Source organism: Mustela lutreola, chromosome 11, assembly GCF_030435805.1.
Source record: "Mustela lutreola isolate mMusLut2 chromosome 11, mMusLut2.pri, whole genome shotgun sequence".
Lineage (NCBI taxonomy): Eukaryota > Metazoa > Chordata > Mammalia > Carnivora > Mustelidae > Mustela > Mustela lutreola.
Window position 1 is genome coordinate 52212156 of NC_081300.1, and position 17872 is coordinate 52230027.

General features: G+C 41.4%; 1 protein-coding gene across 1 annotated transcript in view; it reads left to right on the forward strand.

The window, feature by feature from the left end:
• Positions 1–12288: 12288 nt before the first annotated feature.
• The window catches only part of EMILIN2 (elastin microfibril interfacer 2), a 55470-nt gene continuing 49886 nt past the window's right edge, over positions 12289–17872 (forward strand). Inside the window, exons 1-2 of the mRNA XM_059140775.1 lie at positions 12289–12682; positions 13200–13322. Of these exons, the coding sequence (XP_058996758.1) occupies positions 12549–12682; positions 13200–13322 (257 nt within the window). The 5' untranslated portion in view covers positions 12289–12548. The remainder of the gene's footprint in view (positions 12683–13199; positions 13323–17872) is intronic.

A 17872-nucleotide genomic window follows, 5' to 3' on the forward strand; every position in this document is an offset into this window, starting at 1 on the left:
AATGAAAAAGATTGACAGAGACACAAAGAAATGGAAAAACTTTCCATACTCATGGATTGGAAGAACAGGTATTATTAAAATGTCTATACCACTCAGAGCACTCTATATATTCAAGGCAATCCCTATTAAAATACCACTAACATTTTTTACAGGGCTGGAAAAAAAATCCTAAAATTTGTATGGAACCAGAAAAGACCCCTATTAGCCAAAGGAATGTTGGAAAAAAAAAAAGCCAAAGCTGGTGGCATCACAATTCCAGACTTCAAGCTCTATTAAAAAACTGTAATTATCAAGACAGTATGTTACTGGCACAAAAACAGACACATAGATCAGCAGAACAGAATTGAATCCAGAAAAGGACCCTCAATTCTATGGTCAACTAATCTTTGACAAAGCAGGAAAGAATATCCAATGGAAAAAAGACAGTCTCTTAAATAAACAATATTGGGAAAATTGGACGGTCACATGCAGAAGAATGAAACTGAACCATTTCCTTACACCATACACAAAAATAGACTCAAAGTGGATGAAAGACCTAAATATGAGACAGGAATCTGTCAAAATTCTAGAGGAGAACACAGGCAACAACTTGCTAAACATGTCTCCAAAGGCAGGGGAAGCAAAGGTAAAAATAAATTGTTGGGACTTCAAGAGAAAAGCTTTTGCACAGCAAAGGAAGCAGTCGACAAAACCAAAAGACGACGGACAGAAAGGGTAAAGATGTTTGCAAATGTCTTACCAGATAAAGAGCTAGTATCCAAAATCTATAAAGATCAAACTCAACATCTAAAAAACAAATACACACACACACACACACACACACACCATATATATATATATATATATATATATATATATATATATATATCTTAGAGGAAAAGCATCCAGTATGATGTTAGTTCTGGACTTTCCATAGCTGACTTTCATCATGTTGAAGAAGTGCCCTTGTATTACTAACTAGTGAGATAGATACATATATATATATATATATATTGTATATATGTATTTTGTTTCAAATAAAACTATCAAGTAAAGTGACAACCACCAGAATGGGAGAAAATATTTACCAATCATACATCTAAAAGGGACCTATATCTACAATATTATAAAAACTCTTACAACTCAAAAATTCAAAACAGTATGGTTTCACATAAAAATGGGTAAATTAATGGACAGGAAATAAGCCCATGCATACATGATCAATTAATTTATGATGAAAGACAAGAATATACAATGGGGAAAAGACAGTCTCCTCAATAAATGGTATTTGGAAAACTGGCCAGCCATCATACAGAAAATAAATTTGAAATGGATGAGAGACTTGAATGCAAGACTTGAAACTTAAAACTCCCAGAAGAAAACATAGGTAGTCAGCTCCTTGACATACATCTGTCTTGGCAAATATTTTTTGGACCAAAGACAAGGAAAGCTTAAACAAACATAACTACATCAAACTAAAAAGCTTCCGCACAGGAAAGGAAACCATCAATAAAAAGGCAATCTACTAAATGAGAGAAGATATTTACAAATCATATACCCAATAAGGGGTTAATATCTGAAATATAATTTTTTAAAAACTCATCAATAACAAAAAGCAAACTGATTTAAAAAATGGACAGAGAATCTCAATAGACATTTTTCCATAAAAAAACATGCAGATGGACAGCAGGCATTTGAAAAGGTGCTCAACATCATTAATCATCAGGGAAGTGCAAATCAAAACCACAGTGAGATATCACCTCACACCTGTCACAAATGTCTTATTTTCAAAATTAAAAAAACAAGTGTTGAGGATGTGGAGAAAAGTGAACCCTTGTTCACCACTGGTGGAATTTAAATTGGTACAGCCACTATGGAAAACATAGAGAGATTCCTCAAATAATTAAAAATAAAACTACCATATGATCCAGCTTGTGGGTATTTATCTGAAGAAAACTAAAATAGTAACTCAAAAAGATATGTGCACCCCCGGTTTATTGCAGCACTAGTCACAATAACCAAGGTATGGACATAATCTAAATGTCCATCCATGAATGAATGGTTAAAGAAGTTTGGTATATCAAACCAAATTTTATATACAATGAAATACTAATTAACCGTGAAAAAGAATGAGATCTTGCCATTTGTGACAAGAAGGATGGACCTTGAAGATATTACGCTAAGTGAAATAATTCAGACCCAGACTAATATTGTATGATTTTTCTTACATCTGAAATCTAAAAAAACAAACAAACCCAAACTCACAGATAGGGAGAGCAGATAGGTAGTTGCTACAGGAGGGGCTGAGGGAGGTGGACAAAATGGGTCAAGGAGATTGAAAGGTGCAAAGTTCCAGTTACAAAATAAATAAGTCATGCAGGTGTAATGTACGACAGGGTGACTATAGTAAATAATACAGCATTGCGTATTTGAAAGTATTGCATATTGAAACTCTGTATGATGATGGATATCAACTAGACTTGTGATCATTTTACAACATATACAAATATTAAATTATTATGTTCTATACTTGAATATTAAAATGTTATATGTCAATTATAGCTGAATTTTATAAAAAAATTTTAAAAATCTAATAACCTTTAAAGAAATTTAAAGATCTAATAATCCTTTTTAAAAAGTAGTAGAGGGGCATCTGGGTGGCTTAGTCAGTTAAGTGTCTGATTTCAGCTCAGGTCATGATCTCAAGGTTCTGGGATCTAGTCCCTGCTCAGTGGGGACACTGCTTCTCCCTCTCCCCACCCCATGCTTGTGCTCTCTCAAATAAATAAATAAAAATCTTTTTAAAAAATTAAAAAATAGGGGTGCCTGGGTGGCTCAGTGGGTTAAGCCTCTGCCTTCAGCTCAGGTTATGATCTCAGTGTCCTGGGATCGAACCCCACATGGGCCTCTCTGCTCAGCAGGGAGCCTGCTTCCCTCTCCCCCTCTGCCTGCCTTTCTGCCTCCTTGAGATCTCTCTCTCTGTCAAATAAGTAAATAAAATATTAAAAAAAAAAAAAAAGAATTGAGCCCATCATCATTTGAAAAAAAATTTTTTTAAATAGTGGAAAATCTAAATTTTTTAATAAGCTGAATAAATAATAGAAAGGGGAAAATGAAGAGAGAAATCCTGAAGCAATAAGAGGCAGAATAAGGTGATTTAATGACACCTTGGCATCACAGAGCGGTCAGGGGTCCAGAGGTTGTAAAGATCAGTCCTGCTCTCAGAACCAAGCCCTTCCCAGAAGACAGTGTATTTTGACTCCATATAAACAGTCAAAAAATATTTTGACAAGTATATTAAATAAGTTTTGAGCCTCAATCTGAGTGAAAATGGAGTCAAGCTTGTAGAGCTTTCTAGACATAGACAAATGCATCATGATATCCTTAAAACATTTCTGTTTCAAAGCATCACCCAAAGCTATTTTTTCAGGATGATTTTAAGGATACAGATTCCCATTTTGCCAGGTATGCCTTTTAAAAGATTCTTTCTTATTCTAAAATGTATATATCTATTATATTACATTACATCAAATGTTTTATTTATATCAGTATATATAAGAAATGAAGCAAACATCCACTTAATAACTAAATACCTACAAGAACTAAATGCCTGTGAGGAATAAGAATGCTGCTCTAGGAGCACCCATGTGCCCTTCTGGATCTTTCAGTTCTTCCTCTCTGGAGGAAACCACTCTCTGCCTTGTTTCTCTCTTCCTTGTCTTTACCATCTCATCACATAGTATGTATCCCCAAACATTAATTAGGTATTAATTTGCACTTCCATGGTACTACAGAGGTTGAGTGTATTTATTTTTTGTTGGCCATTTGAGTTTCCTCTTTTGTGAAGTGCAGATTCTAGTCTTTGGTCCTTTTATTGTTAGACTGTCTTTTTCTTTTTAATTTATTGTTCTTGATTTGTTAAGTTCCTCTATCCATTCTTTATCAGATATATGTTGCAAACATGTGAGAAGACCGGGAGGTACCCAGACGAGATTCAAGAACAGGTGAAGACTCCAGGGGTCTTGCAGGTGGAGTTAAAGTTCTCCAGACATGGAGAAAATTCCACACAGAGGGAGCAGTTTATGCAAAGATTATATTTGTTTCAGGATCTCCAATTAACACAATTTGGAAAACATAAAAAAGGAGAAAGAACCACTTTCCCTTCTCAGACCTCCCCAGGCAAATTAGATTTGCTTCTGGATTTAACATTTTTAGTTTTAATGTGGATGAAACAGATTTGTGTGTTTGTCCAGTTTGGGCTTTCACTTGGCTCTTTAAAGCCTCGTCTCTGATAAAATACAGTGTATTTCTGGGCAAGGGGAAGGCAGGAAATTAAGGGAAACCATCCTCTAAAAGAAGTTGTTTTTATTATCCAGAATTGTTCCCTTAAAATTTTTGAAGTACCCTAAAGAAGGATTTAAAACTCCAACCTAAAGAGATCATTAGATTATTCATAATCAATCTGTCCTTTGGAGGACATAATTTATTGGAATTTCCTTGGGATCACTTAGGAACAGCAAGCAGTTCAAAGCCTGAGATGGATTTTCCTCTTATTTGTTATTTCTACAGTTGACAGATATTTTTGGCTAAGCAGAGATTTGGCAATGTTGGGTTCTTGATTCCAAGCTTTTTAAAAGTGCAGTTAAGGAAAATTGTAATTCTGAGGTGACATACGTTTGAAACCTCATTTGGCCTCTTATTACCTCATTCATTAGAGCAAGAAGCACTCTGGCTGGAGATCACATGCTGTGGCCTAGGGAGAGGGTGACTCTTATTTTGTTCTCCAGCTGACTGGGCCTCAGAGCGGGGTGGAGGAAGACTGAAAATAGTCATTTCTTGGCTGCACTGGTCAGGCGAGAGGGCCTGTCTAATCATGGGTCCATTTACAAGTGAGAAAGAGAAACAAGGTCTCTGGAGGTTGGCCTCACCAGTTAGGTGGATGTGATGTGAACAGAGTTGGTAAAGGTCCAAGAAAAACTTCACAGAGGTTTAGATTTATTCGAGCCGTTTACATTTGTTCAAAGATAAAACTGAAGTGTCCTCTTCTGTTCTAAGTTTGAGTTTTCAACTTGTTTTCAAGTTAGCATCCCCAGACCCCAGTTCTCTCTCAAATGCAATGCCGCTTTCCTCCCTACATATAAAACGTACGTTAACTCATTCAACTCTCTTACAAAAGTCTGCTTTCTCCCACTTTATTCAACGAATGTTATTAAATAAAGTGCTATGTGCCAGACACTATGCCAAATATAGGGATCAAACATAAGAGGAATTAGAAATTTCTTTTTCTATACTATATATTCAAAACTAATGGATGATGATGGAAGTCAGAATCAGTGTGACTTTTGGGAAGGATTCATGATTAGAAGGAGCCATGAGGGGCCCTGGGGTGCTGGTATGTTTTCTTCACAGTCTGGGTGCTGGTTACACAACTGTGTTCAGTTCATGAAAATTCATTGAGTCACTTATGACTTCGGCACTTTTTATAAGAATGCTATACTTTGGGACGCCTCGGGGGCTAAGTTGGTTAGGTGTCTGCCTTCAGCTCAGGTCGTGATCTCAGGATCCTGGGACTGAGCCTTGAGTTGGGGGTCCCTCCTCAGCAGGAAGCCTGCTTCTCCCTCTCCCTCTAACGCTTCCCCTGTTTGTGCTTTCTCTCTGTCAAATAAATAAATGACTAATAAATTAAAAAGAAATAAAGAATGCTATACTTTGATAAAATTCACAGGAGAAAACCATAATCTACAAATATTTATTTTTAAAAATCTTTCATGAAACTGAAATCCCTAGTTCTAAAGGGGAAGAGTCTTTTTGGGTTGAAACACATTGGAACTGAGTTCTGATAGGGTTTTTTTTGTTTTTTGTTTTTGTTTTTTTCTGATGTTCGTCCTATTTCTCCCAGGAATCCTGGCACCACTTTGCCCTCAAATAGCCCTTTGGAAAGCATAACCTCAGAATATTCAGGGAATAAAATATTTTGTTTTTGTTTTTTTAAAAGCTAGGGGAAAACATGTAAGGATGCACTAGAAAACTAAGGCACTTTCCTGCTTGACCCCTCAACATTCTCTACGACACTCTTGCCTCACCTGTATTTTCCAATCAGTCAAAAGGTAGTAGTAATTTTTTACTGCCCATAGCTTATTAATTTATGTTTTAGTTTTTTTTTTTTAACCAGTAAATGTTCAAAGATGTCAGTGGGCCTTCTAGAGAGAAGGAGATTTAAATGTGCTAGAACCAAGCCAGAGCAGTTATAGAATGCAGCAGCACAGTGCTGTGTTCTCAGCTCCTGAGGATGAGTGTAAGTGATTAAGTGCAAGAAGACAGAGCCAAGGAAAGCTCATGAAAATATCTACCTTCATCAGCCAACTAAACAACCAAGTCTTTGCTGCTTAATCAACTTAAAAAAATATATAATATAAACTTCAAAAAGTTACCAAAATGTGCATGTGGCAATAACAGAAGAATTTGATGCAAGTAAAGTTTTGACTCAGAGAAAACCAGTTATTTCTCATTTTCTGATTTTATTATTTGCATCGACATTTACTAATAGTTTAGCCTTTATAAAGGCTAAACAAACATAGCATGGCTTTCAGTTAATTTTAGGCCTCTTAGAATGACCATATAATTTATTGTTCAAACCCAGGCACTTTTGAAGATGAAAGAAGACTCTAAAAGTAATTAATAGTGTTAACTGATCTGCAACAGGAGTAACCGAGGACTGGCCCAGGGAAATCAGGACATCTGCTTACTATACCTATTGTTACATAAGGGAAAAAGAGAACCAGAGTTGTTTTGTTTTGTTTCCACCAGCCTATACTGCTCTCCTTCTTGTTTCGTAGTCCTCAGTCCTACCTGGCCTTTCTGCCTCACCTACCCACCCACCCCCCACCTCTGGCCACATCTAAGACCACATACCTTGGTCTGGCAACTTCACTGGCCACGTTAGAAATATACCAGGTATAAGTCACATTAACTGCCCCTTCCTGGCTAACAATTACATTCATTTTTTTATATCATGGTGGATTTAAGGCAAAACAAAAACTGTAATACTTACCTTCAACCCATACTTCTCCACAGACTTTCCTAATTAACACCCAACTTTTCTGATTGTATAAGCTCTCTTTTTTCATCATCACCTAGCTACACAGTTTTTACTATGCTATATTCTATTTACAAATGTAGCACTATGTTAAATCATTCCGGTCAGTCAATTAAGATGAGAAAGAACTCAATCTGTTTTTCTCTGGCTCCCACATTGCCTGGTACAATTTTGAATATGCAGAACTTCCCCAGTGTGCGTACTGATCGATCAAATCTTCGGATGGCCACAAAATTCCAAGAACTTTCCTTTAGCTTCCCAAATGTATCAATTTCTTACTGTTCCCGGACTTAAGTTGAAATACCATTCATCCTCACTATTCATAAATTCTGCTTACCTACTTAACTAAATTTATTTTTAAATCTAAAAGAAGCCATACTTAGAATTTTCACAGTCATTTGTAGACTTGTGCAGAGAGGCAAACACTTCCCTGCCCGACGTGCTTATTCCCAGCCAAGATCCAGCAAGACAATGCTCTACCTTCTTATTTTCCCTCTCACATTACAAGTAAGTAAGTAAAAGGACAAGTAAGTCCTTTTCATGGTAAATTTAGTGTCACTTTTTTTTTTTCATCTTGTGCTCTTTGTTGGTGATTTTGCTGTTTAAAATGGCTCCCAACCATATTGCCAAAGTGCTAGCTAGTGTTCCTAAGCACAAGGCTGTCACATGCCTTACGGAGAAAATATGTGTTAGTTAAACTCTGTTCAGGCATGAGTTACAGTGATGTTGGCCATGAGTTTGATGTTATGGAATCAATGTTATGTATTGAATAAGGTATCTTTAAATAGAAACACACATAACACAAGGTTATGTATTGACTGGTTGACAAAAATCCTTTGTGACCAGAGGCTTATAGGAACCTAACCCTATATTTCCCCTAGGAGCAATTGTTCAGTATTAGCTAATTCAGTGTTGGCAGCAACTTTATACAACATACTACATCAAATAAGGAGAATTGACTATACTTAAGTACTCATCACATTATTCAGAACTGCATAATCTGAAATACTAAAAAGAATGAATTTGCTCATGAATACTTATTGAATGAGCATAGACCAAGATGGTGGTAAAATTTAATAATGTATTTTATAATCATCAAACATATTCTATTTAGAACATTTTGTTGATTCCAGAATAATCGACTCCTATTCAATAAATAAATGATGAACTACAACATAGTTTGATGTGGCTCATATACAAAGACACTACTGCCTAAGCTGTTATAGCTCTCTTGGAAACAAATCAAATCCTTAGAGCCTATTTTTGTCAGTTATTTCTTATAAAGAAAAAATGTATTCAAAACCACACCATAAGTGTAACAGCAATGAATTCTCAAACATATTATTTGGCTATAGGAAGCATTCTTGGGACAAAGAAACATCTGAAAAAAATTAAGCAACATGGAATTAGAAACTAATTTCATCTTTTTGAGAAAGAAGAAGTTCACAACTGAGTTGCCTGATAATCTGAGTTTATTTTTGTAGAGTTATTGATCCTTCCAAAGATCTCACTGAATTGTCCTAAAATAAATTTCTTGGTAGAGGATGAAATCTCCTGAACAATAAACTGAGCTATATGTTCCCCTCTGGGGGCAATAAAAAAGAAAACTGGGCTGGAAGTCAAGAACCCAGTATTCCATTCCTGACTATTACATTAGTCATTCCGAATGAGTCATGCATGTGCTTTTGTGACAGCCATTTTTTCATGTATTTCTTACTTAGAAAGAAGAAGAAGGATAGTACATGGTCCGCTGCCCACATCAGTTGGCACCAACAAAGAATGACAAAACTCCTGAACCTGACTGCAAATTTGTTGCAGTGCTGATGTAGTAAGAGTAACAGTTGTGAATATTCATCTTCCACTTTCCAGGCACTTGTCAATAAGCCTGGCACTGTGCCAGGCAGTTCACATGTGATAACCCAACTAATCTCCCAACAGTCCCACAAGGCATTCCCATTTTTTCAGAGCAGATAGTGGAGGATCGAGAGGCCTACTGACTTGTCTGAGATCATTCTGCTAAGAGGCAGGGTACCCAATTTTGAACAGTATGTTAACCCCATTGCATGAGCTCTTTCTTAACCACTGTTTGTTTTCATGTGTGATTTCAGGCATGATTTTTAACTTTTCACAGTTTTGAAGTTCTCATGTGATAGTTTAAAATGTATTAAGTCACACACCCCTGATCAATATAGGGAGATTTGTTCCTGGTATCGCTCAAGAGAGATGATTAAAATAATGGTCATAATTCTTAATAATGTCACCAAATCGATCAACTGATAAATAAGACCAGTCGGGTTCAGAAGATATTGAGATTTTTGAATCTTTAGCTATACACAGCAAATGGGATATTCACAAATAGGTACATTAAGAAAATTTGAAGAGAGTAATTGTTCTTTGTTTTGTTCTGGTCTATTTGAACAAAGCCTTTGATAAGACAGGAAAGAGAACAGACCAAGCCAGAGTGCAGTTAAATACCTTTTTTTAAATTTTTCTCAGAGATATCTCTGTCTCTCTTTCATTACCAACTTGCATTTCTTTTTAATGAAGTGCATCTTATCATTAACTTATGAAAGTATAAGGCATTTTCGTAGAGTGTATTATGTTAGGAATGCTTTGAAATAAAAATTTATTCAAGATACCCAGTCTTCAAGGACTTTTCCCCCTCCTCATTAGATAAGCAGCACAAAGAAGCAGTAAAGACACCTAAGAGTACGCCTAGATATCAGGGGGAACTTTTCTGAGTTCTAGAAAGCAAAGACAAGAAATGAGAAGGATGGGACACCCAGGCTAGTCTTAAGACTCTTGACCACATACATCCTAGATGCAAATCAGTTCATCTTGATCAAGCATCATGTGCTGATGACTGAATGTGAGGATGGGGAAAATTACCCACCTGCTGCCCCTGTGATGGTCGCCCACTCTCTTGCACCAGGTAAATGAAAGGGAGTCTGGAGGTACTGGGGGCCCTTCTCGTGAAGCAGTGAGATATACTCCCAAGTACAGAGCCTGATGGGCATTTTTATCATGACCAACAGTGAGGGAATAGGTTTTAGGAAGCAGGTCCAACTTTGCATTTTTGCTTTAGCTAAGTTGGTCACACAGAGTGGGAGTAACTATGGGGTACTTTGATTTTAAAAGCAGAAGAAATGCCTTCAGATTGTGATAAGAAACTGACAGTTTTCAAGTGGTTGTTTAAAGTAGTTGGCAGCTTATAAAGAATTCACACTTAGTAGCATTCTGCCAGTGACTCGGCCGTTATTCCTTATGGCTAAGGTTGCATGACCTGCCTTATTAGTCTGTCTCCTAATGTGCTCTCTATCCTCAGGATTCTTCCCTCTGCTTTCTGGAGATGGTTTTCTGGTTCCCAAGTTTGATATGTCTGTTTCTGTAGCTAGGGAAGAGAAAGGGAAGAGGGTCCCTTGAGATCTTGGTCTCAAGTCTTCCTAAGAGTCAGAAGTTTTCTTCCATCTTCCCAGAGCAGCCCCTCACCTGGTACACGTGGGCACATGTCTAGAGAAACACATGTGACAAATACTGTCTCACATCATTGTACATCAGACAATTTCCACCCTTCACTGCACAGGAATGCCTGGAAGCTCTGTAAACACAGAACCTAGGTCAGTTTTGGCTCACTTGTGAATCCTCAGATTTTCACACAATGCCTAGCTTATCTCAGATGCTCAGGATAAAATTTATCTACTGGTAAGTACCATTTATAGCTGATTAAATATAGTGTCGTGGTCATCTCAATGGAAAGTTGGTTCTCAAGCCCTTGGACTAGAATACACCTTCCTAGTATAACTTTAATTCAATGGAAAAAGTAGATTTAACCTCATCAGTTCAACTCGCTCTCAAGTTTGAGAGTTACCTGTACTGAAGAGACCTTGTGGTTAGCTGCTGGGTGTAGACATGCATCATTTGGCTTTCATTTTTTGTGTCCTGTTTCTTCCCTATGACTCTTCATGAACAAAAATGCTGTTAGGATGGGGACTATGGGAAGTCACAAAGACACAGACTGGGTTATGCAAGACCATTTTTTATCCCTTTCTGTGATTTTTTCCCCTCTGGGTGGCTCTTCTGAAGGCTGGGATGACTTCAGCCCATTCTGTGTGTGATCTTCTGTTTAAGAAAGTTCATGGATGGACTGTTTTCTTACATGGCATCATTTTCTGCTTGGCTTTTGTGAAATTTTGGCTTAGGGAATATCCTTTCTTTCATTTGCAAATCAAAAAGCCCAACAACATCCTCAAGACATATTAGAGATAAAATGGACCAATGGCTTCATTTAGGGAACACCGCAAATGTTTCCTGTCCATATAACAGGCCACAGCCAACAACAACCTGTTCACTCACGGAAACTGTAGTTTATGCGGTCTGCAAATAACCTCACTCTAGTGCTCATTAGAAAAGCGGATTGATTGAAATACACCCCAGCATACAACACTTTGGTAGGGATTTTATGTGACATTCTTCTGTGGAGTTGCTTGGTCCCCAAAAGAAATTGGTGGAGATTAGTGTAACTGTAGGCAGAAAATATGTAGGCAAGCGAAAAGACCAAGGTCTAGCAGTGTTTGAACTGTGAGGGGCAGACGGGACCATTGTGGCCTTTCATGTTGACAGAAAAAGTTCAGAGTAGGACATGAGAAGCAGAGACTGTCAGATTATCTTTCAAAATGTCGTGTAGCGTTTATTAGAGTCTGACGCTGTGCTTCCGTCGCTGTTGTGAAGTGTGGGGCTGTCTCCCCGCTGCCCTGCACGTTCCCTTGGACACGGAGATGGATGCCTGAGGCAGAGTTAAGAGAAGAGCATCCGTGTTCATTTCCCCCTAGACTCTAAAGTCAAATGTGAGGGGGAATGGAGACGTCCTGCCCGGGGAGGCAACCCGAGTCGCGTCCCTCCCAGGGACTGATAAAGATGTCCCTCACTGTCTCCGGGGAGCCGGCACCCGGGCACAGCGGGCACGACGTGAGGACGGCCAGACTCGCCGACTGCGGCCGCATCCCCAAGGGGCCGGGGCGCGCCTGCTGGAAGGTGGGAGGCGGAGTTGCTCCTCTTCTGGGAAGAGACCAAAGGAATGAGTAATTGGAAATTCTGTAACTTAGACCCTTCTCCTAAACTCTTTAGCCCTTTCACCCCAAGCCCCCTGCCGAGAGGCAAGGGCACCGGAGACAGGGAGCCGTGGTGGAAGGAGAGTCACGTTTCGGAGAGGGAAGTGAAATAAAGAGGGCGGCACCCGGGGGGACCGGTGCGTCATTGAGGGACCGAGGAGAAGCGCGGGCGCACGGGGTGGAAAGGAGAAGTGGGAGCGAGGAGCCGGAGGGGGCGGCCGCGGAGAGCGGGTGGCGGCGTCGCGAAGCGCCCAAGCCTCTCCTGCCTTCTCCGGTCGCGCCCCGTCCGCCCGCAGCCTCGCGGCGCCAGCCTCGACCCTCAGCGCTCCGGATCCGGCCGGCGGGGCGCGCCCGCCGCGCGCAGAATGTGGCAGCGGACACGGCCCCGGCCCCGCGCGTCCTGGCGCTGGGCGCTGGCGTTGCTGACCCTGGGCGGCGCAGGGCTGTGCCACGCCGGCCCGCAGCCCATGCACCCCGCGCGACCGGGAGCCAGGAACAAGTAAGTGCGCGGTCCCTCTCCCGGATCCCGGCACCGAGCCCTGGGCTCCCAGCCTCCTCCTCCCCCACCCGCAGCCGGGTCCGCAGCTGCCCTGCCGAAGGCGAAGAGCAGCAGCCCGGGGTCCCGCTTGGGCTGCCCGGGGGGCGCCTCCTCTCGGGAGGGCCGTGCGCTCCACCGCCCGCGCGGTGGATCTTGCCAGCCCTTCAAGCAGTGCTGCCTCCGGGGCCGCGGGCGCAGGGAGTATCCCGCAGAGCAAGGGCGACCAGGAATTACTGAAGCCCCTGGGACCACAGGCACTTTTCTTTACGTTTTTTTGTCAGCTAAAGGTGCGCTTTCCCCGAAGGCGCAGCCGCGCTCCCTCCGATGGCTGCTTTGTGGGGCTCCCGCCTCCGCAGAGACGCGGGGCTCCCCGAGCCTCGCTCGGTCCGCGGCCCTTACCGGCTGGCCCCTTCTCCCCCAGCCTCATTGTTCTCAGGGTTTTACACTGTGGCTTCTCGCTCTCTCTCCTTCACCCCAGGAACTGGTGCGCCTACATCGTGAACAAGAATGTGAGCTGCTCTGTGCTGGAGGGAAGTGAGAGTTTTATTCAGGCTCAGTACAACTGTCCCTGGAACCAGATGCCCTGTCCGTCGGCGCTGGTGTAAGTCCTTGAGCCCAGGAGCGGGCGGGGTGCGTCGGGGCCTGGACGGTGGGTGGCGTCGGAGCGTTGGGCTCCAGCCCGTCCGTAAATCTCTTCCAGAGGGAGAGAGAAAACTCAGCAGCTGAGAAATCAGAGCGCTGAACGCTGAGCGGGGTCCCTGGCGCGCTGAGGGATTTTAGAAGCGTGTGTTGCCCTGAGTGACCATAGAGGATGCGCACGACTTGCGAGCCTGTGGTCACCGGGGTATAGGAGGGGTGAACGAAGCCCCCACCCCCACCTTTTTTTTTTTTTTTCTTTCAATTTTATTACTAACATAAGGCAGCTGGACCTAATTAGATCCACATTGTGTGTGCTAGGACACACAGAAGATTCCAAAATGTATACGGCTAAAAACGCTGAAATGTAGGATTAGCTGAGAGGTTTGTTCTAGCCCGTGTCCTAAAAAAAGGCGAGTTTTGTCCAAATGGCCCCATAAAACGGACCTCTTCCAGCGTTATAGCCCTCTAAACTGAAGTCCCAGCAATAACTTGCTTAAAAGTGAGTCATTTTTTTTTTTATGTTAGATTTGGGGATTCAGCAAAGACTTTGTCGGGAGAAAATGGTCATCTTTTTGATGAGAATTAATCATCGTTTTGCCTATAAAGATTTCATCATCTTAAAAAAACAAGGAGGAAGCAGTGCGATGGAATAGATATTCCGTTAACTATGTCACACACACTCAGTTATCTTCTAGTAATCCTTTGTGTTTTGGGGTAAGTTGGTTATCAGAGGAGGAGTGATGCGAATCTATGGCTGTTGGGGAACACATGGGATGGTTGAAATGAATTGTTTTCCCCTAAGAATAAGTTGTTTGTCTTAGGGCACTGTTGTCATTACAGCAAAGAATAGCTAGTAGGCGGATCTGTCTTTGGCAAAGCAAAGGGACAGACTGAAACTGTACTCCAGGAAATCTTATTCCAGAAGGCGGTAGATGAGGCTTCAGGCTTTGTGGGGTGGAAGTCGCCTCTGGATCATTCCACTTGGGCTGTTGGGGGAACTGCAAACAGGGAAGGGATAATTCCTGATAGGCCAAGAGCAACAACAACAACGGCCTAGAAGAGACATACATGCCCCCCTCGAATATACAGAGGAGCAGGCAGACATGGAATCCCTAGCTCCCGGAGTTGGATCTGTCAGAGGGGATGCATGCTGTCATAGTGCCTTTATCTGTACTCCGCAGTTTGTAGATCTCACAGTCCATGGCAGCAGTCAGGGAAAGGAGAACCGGTAAGATTTTTACATTGTGACAGAGACACGAACTAAGTACTCAATACGGTTTGAATGGATGTGCTTAAACTTAGAATTATTAGTCAGGAACATTTCATTTATTTTACCCAAGAACTGCATTTTGTGGTTTGCTATTACCTAAAGACTTGTGGCAACTCAGATAAATGAATTTTTCATTTGGAGAGGTCATGCTTTTCATTTAAAAGATGTTTTTCTTTTCTTTTAAATTATCTGAAATTCTTTTAATGCTTGCAAAATTAAATGATGATTTAATTGTTGTATTTGACCAAAACTCAGTGGAACAGATTCTTTGTCGTCAGTGGGGAGCAAATCACCTCCAGATCAGCAGGTTAATGAAACGCAGTTGGAGCATATTTTTGCCACCCAGTGGGAAGGACAACAAAAACTGCTATAAGAAATGACAGATGTTTCTGTTGTTTTCTTAAATAGAACCAAAATAAGTAACCTGGGTATTTTTCTTCAGTAATAGCCACCTAAACAATTCAATTGTTTTTACATTTTAGATACTGCATTGTAAGTGTGAAATCTTAAAAATAAGAACAGACTGTTTTAGCTGATAGATCTGAACATTTTGAAATGTAAATAGTTAATTCAGTCTTGACTTTTTCCTGTTTCTTTAGAGCTAGACAAGGAATGGTTTATCTTATTTTTCAACTCCTAAATGTGTCCTAAATTTTGATGCTTGGTGGATGATGGAAGTCAGAGCCCCTTTATACTTAAAGAGAATGAATGGCTATTTAACATGGAATCTCCCAGGTGTTTCTGATGAATCCAGAAGTCCCAGTCACTTCTCTCAATTCATGGGGTCGTTTTCAGGTGAGGTCTTCAGGATTTGATCCTTAGAACCTGAGGCTGGAGGTTGACTGAGAGGTTGGAGCCAGAATGCAGTTTGGCAAGTGGGGCCCGCTGAGTACCTGGGAGGGGCAGGTGTGCACCAGCAAGGCCTTGCGAGGATTGGGGCTGAGTGGAGTTTCTAGGGAAAGGAGAAGGAGGAATCAGAAAGGAGAGAGAGCAAAGCCAACTTTAGACGAGGAAACTTCATCTTAGGGACCTCAGGAGGGGAGGTCCATAGGTTGAGGGGTCCTGTGAGGCCGGTGGCTTTAGCTAGCAGGAAGAATTTGCTTCTGCAGAAAGGACAGTGTCAGGTCAGTGGCGGACAGGCATTGCAGTTCGTGTGAGATTAAGGGAATAGGTCAAGAGGAAAGTCAGTAACATAGGCATCACATGTGTTCCAAAGTCTTCGGTGGAAAAAAGGGAGTTGATAGTAGCCAAGCAGGTGAAGAATCACTTAGAGAGAAAATGCTGCGTGTTCTGAGATGGAAGTGGAGAAGCCAAGGGAGACACTGAGCATACTCTCAAACAGGGGGAGAAATGAGCTAGGAAACGAGGTTTAATGGGAAGTCCATAGGAATAAGTGGAAAACATCTGTGCCTGGTCGTGTCATTGGGCACTGAGCCTTGCCAGGCTGTACAGACCTAGCCCATGTGCCTTTCCAGAAGGGTTAGACCTTACTCCATTTGCATATAGGAAGAGCCTTCGATTCCAGGTTGCAAATTTGGGCATCATTATGTAAAACTAGGGCAGAAAGGGTGTTTGTGTATGTGTGCATTTAGAGTCATTATTTTTCTGAGACTGAAAGAAACTTCTGTGTGTCAGATGCTGCGTTAGGGCTTTTCATTCCGTAGATGAGGTTATTTAATTCTTGCAACAACCGTTCAAGATGGAAACCATGGTCCCTGTCTTGCCAATGAGGAAACAGAGGCTAGATGTTCCCTAACTCATCTACAGTCACGTGACACTAAGTGGCTGAGATGCCTGCAAACCGAGGGCTTCTGGCCTTTGGCCCCATAGCGATGGAGAATGCATTTGTTTGTTTTAGTGTGTGCCTTTCGTGGATTGCCCAGTACTCAACTATTAAGAACAATTACACCTTTCATAAAAGGCAATTCCCATGTAAAGTGATTGAGAACTATTTGTGTGGGTTATTTCCCTCAATGCCTTGGACTGTATAATTTTTCATACTGTCCACTATGCTATATGGTTTTTTAAAAATTTTCTTACCATTTTATTGAGATTTAATTGACATACAGCACTGCTTAAATTTAAGGTATACAGCCTAAGGACTTATATATATTGTGAAATGATTTTCACAGTAAGTTAACATCCGTCTTCTCATGAAAACAACCACAACAAAAAGGGCAAGTTTTTTCCTTGCGATGCAACCCTTAGGATCTACTCTCTTAACAGATTTCAAATACACCATACAGCAGTGTATGTATGTACATACACTCATGTACGTTACATCCCCAGAACTTTGTTACAACCGGAAGTTTGCACCTTTGACCACCTTCGTCCAGTTCCCGCTCACCCCACACTTCCCTCTGTTAGCCACAAATCTGGATTTTCTGTGAGTTTGTGGATTTCTTTTAGATTCTATGTATGTCTACATACAGACATGCAGAATTTCTTTCTCTGACTTACGTTACTTGGCATAATGCCCTCAAGCTCCATCCTCACATGGTAGGACTTTTTTTTTTTTTTAGTGGCAGAATAGTATTCCATTGTCTGTATAAACCACAACATCTTTATCCGCTCATCAGTCAGCAGACGCGTAGGTTGCTTCCATGTCCTGAGCATGGGGTACTGACATCTGTTTAACGTCGAGTCTTTGTTTCCTTTGCGTATATACCAAGAAGTGAAGTTGCTGGATCATAGGGTACTTCTATTTTTAACTTTTTGAGGAACCTCCATGCTGTTTTCCATAGTGGTTGCACCAATTTACATTCCCACCCACAGTGAACAAGCATTTCCTTTTCTACCCATCTGCAGCCGCAACCATATCTTGTCCTTTTGATGTCTTATTTTAATAAAGCATTCAGGGCCTGACTTGGGTGAGAGAACCTCCCAGGGGCACATTACTGTGAGCCCCTTCATCCCCTTACATCTTCAGAGCAACTGCATAGCGGTATTATCCCCATTCTACAGAAGGTCATGTAGTTAAGGAAGTAGTCGATCCTGGATCCAAATCCAATCATAGTTCCAAGCCTTCTTCTCCCTCCACACCGCATGGTCCCTTGCTGTCTGGACCCACACCCGAGGGTGAGTGTGATGCCTGCCACAGCGGGTGCTGGGACATTGGCACCCCTGGTGAGATGGAAGGGAGAGGCGGTGGTCTGAGGTTTCCTAGATCCCCATCTACATGGTGGTGGTGTGTGTGTGGACTGCTGGTAGGAGATGGCGCTATCTTCTTCTTGGACAAGGCA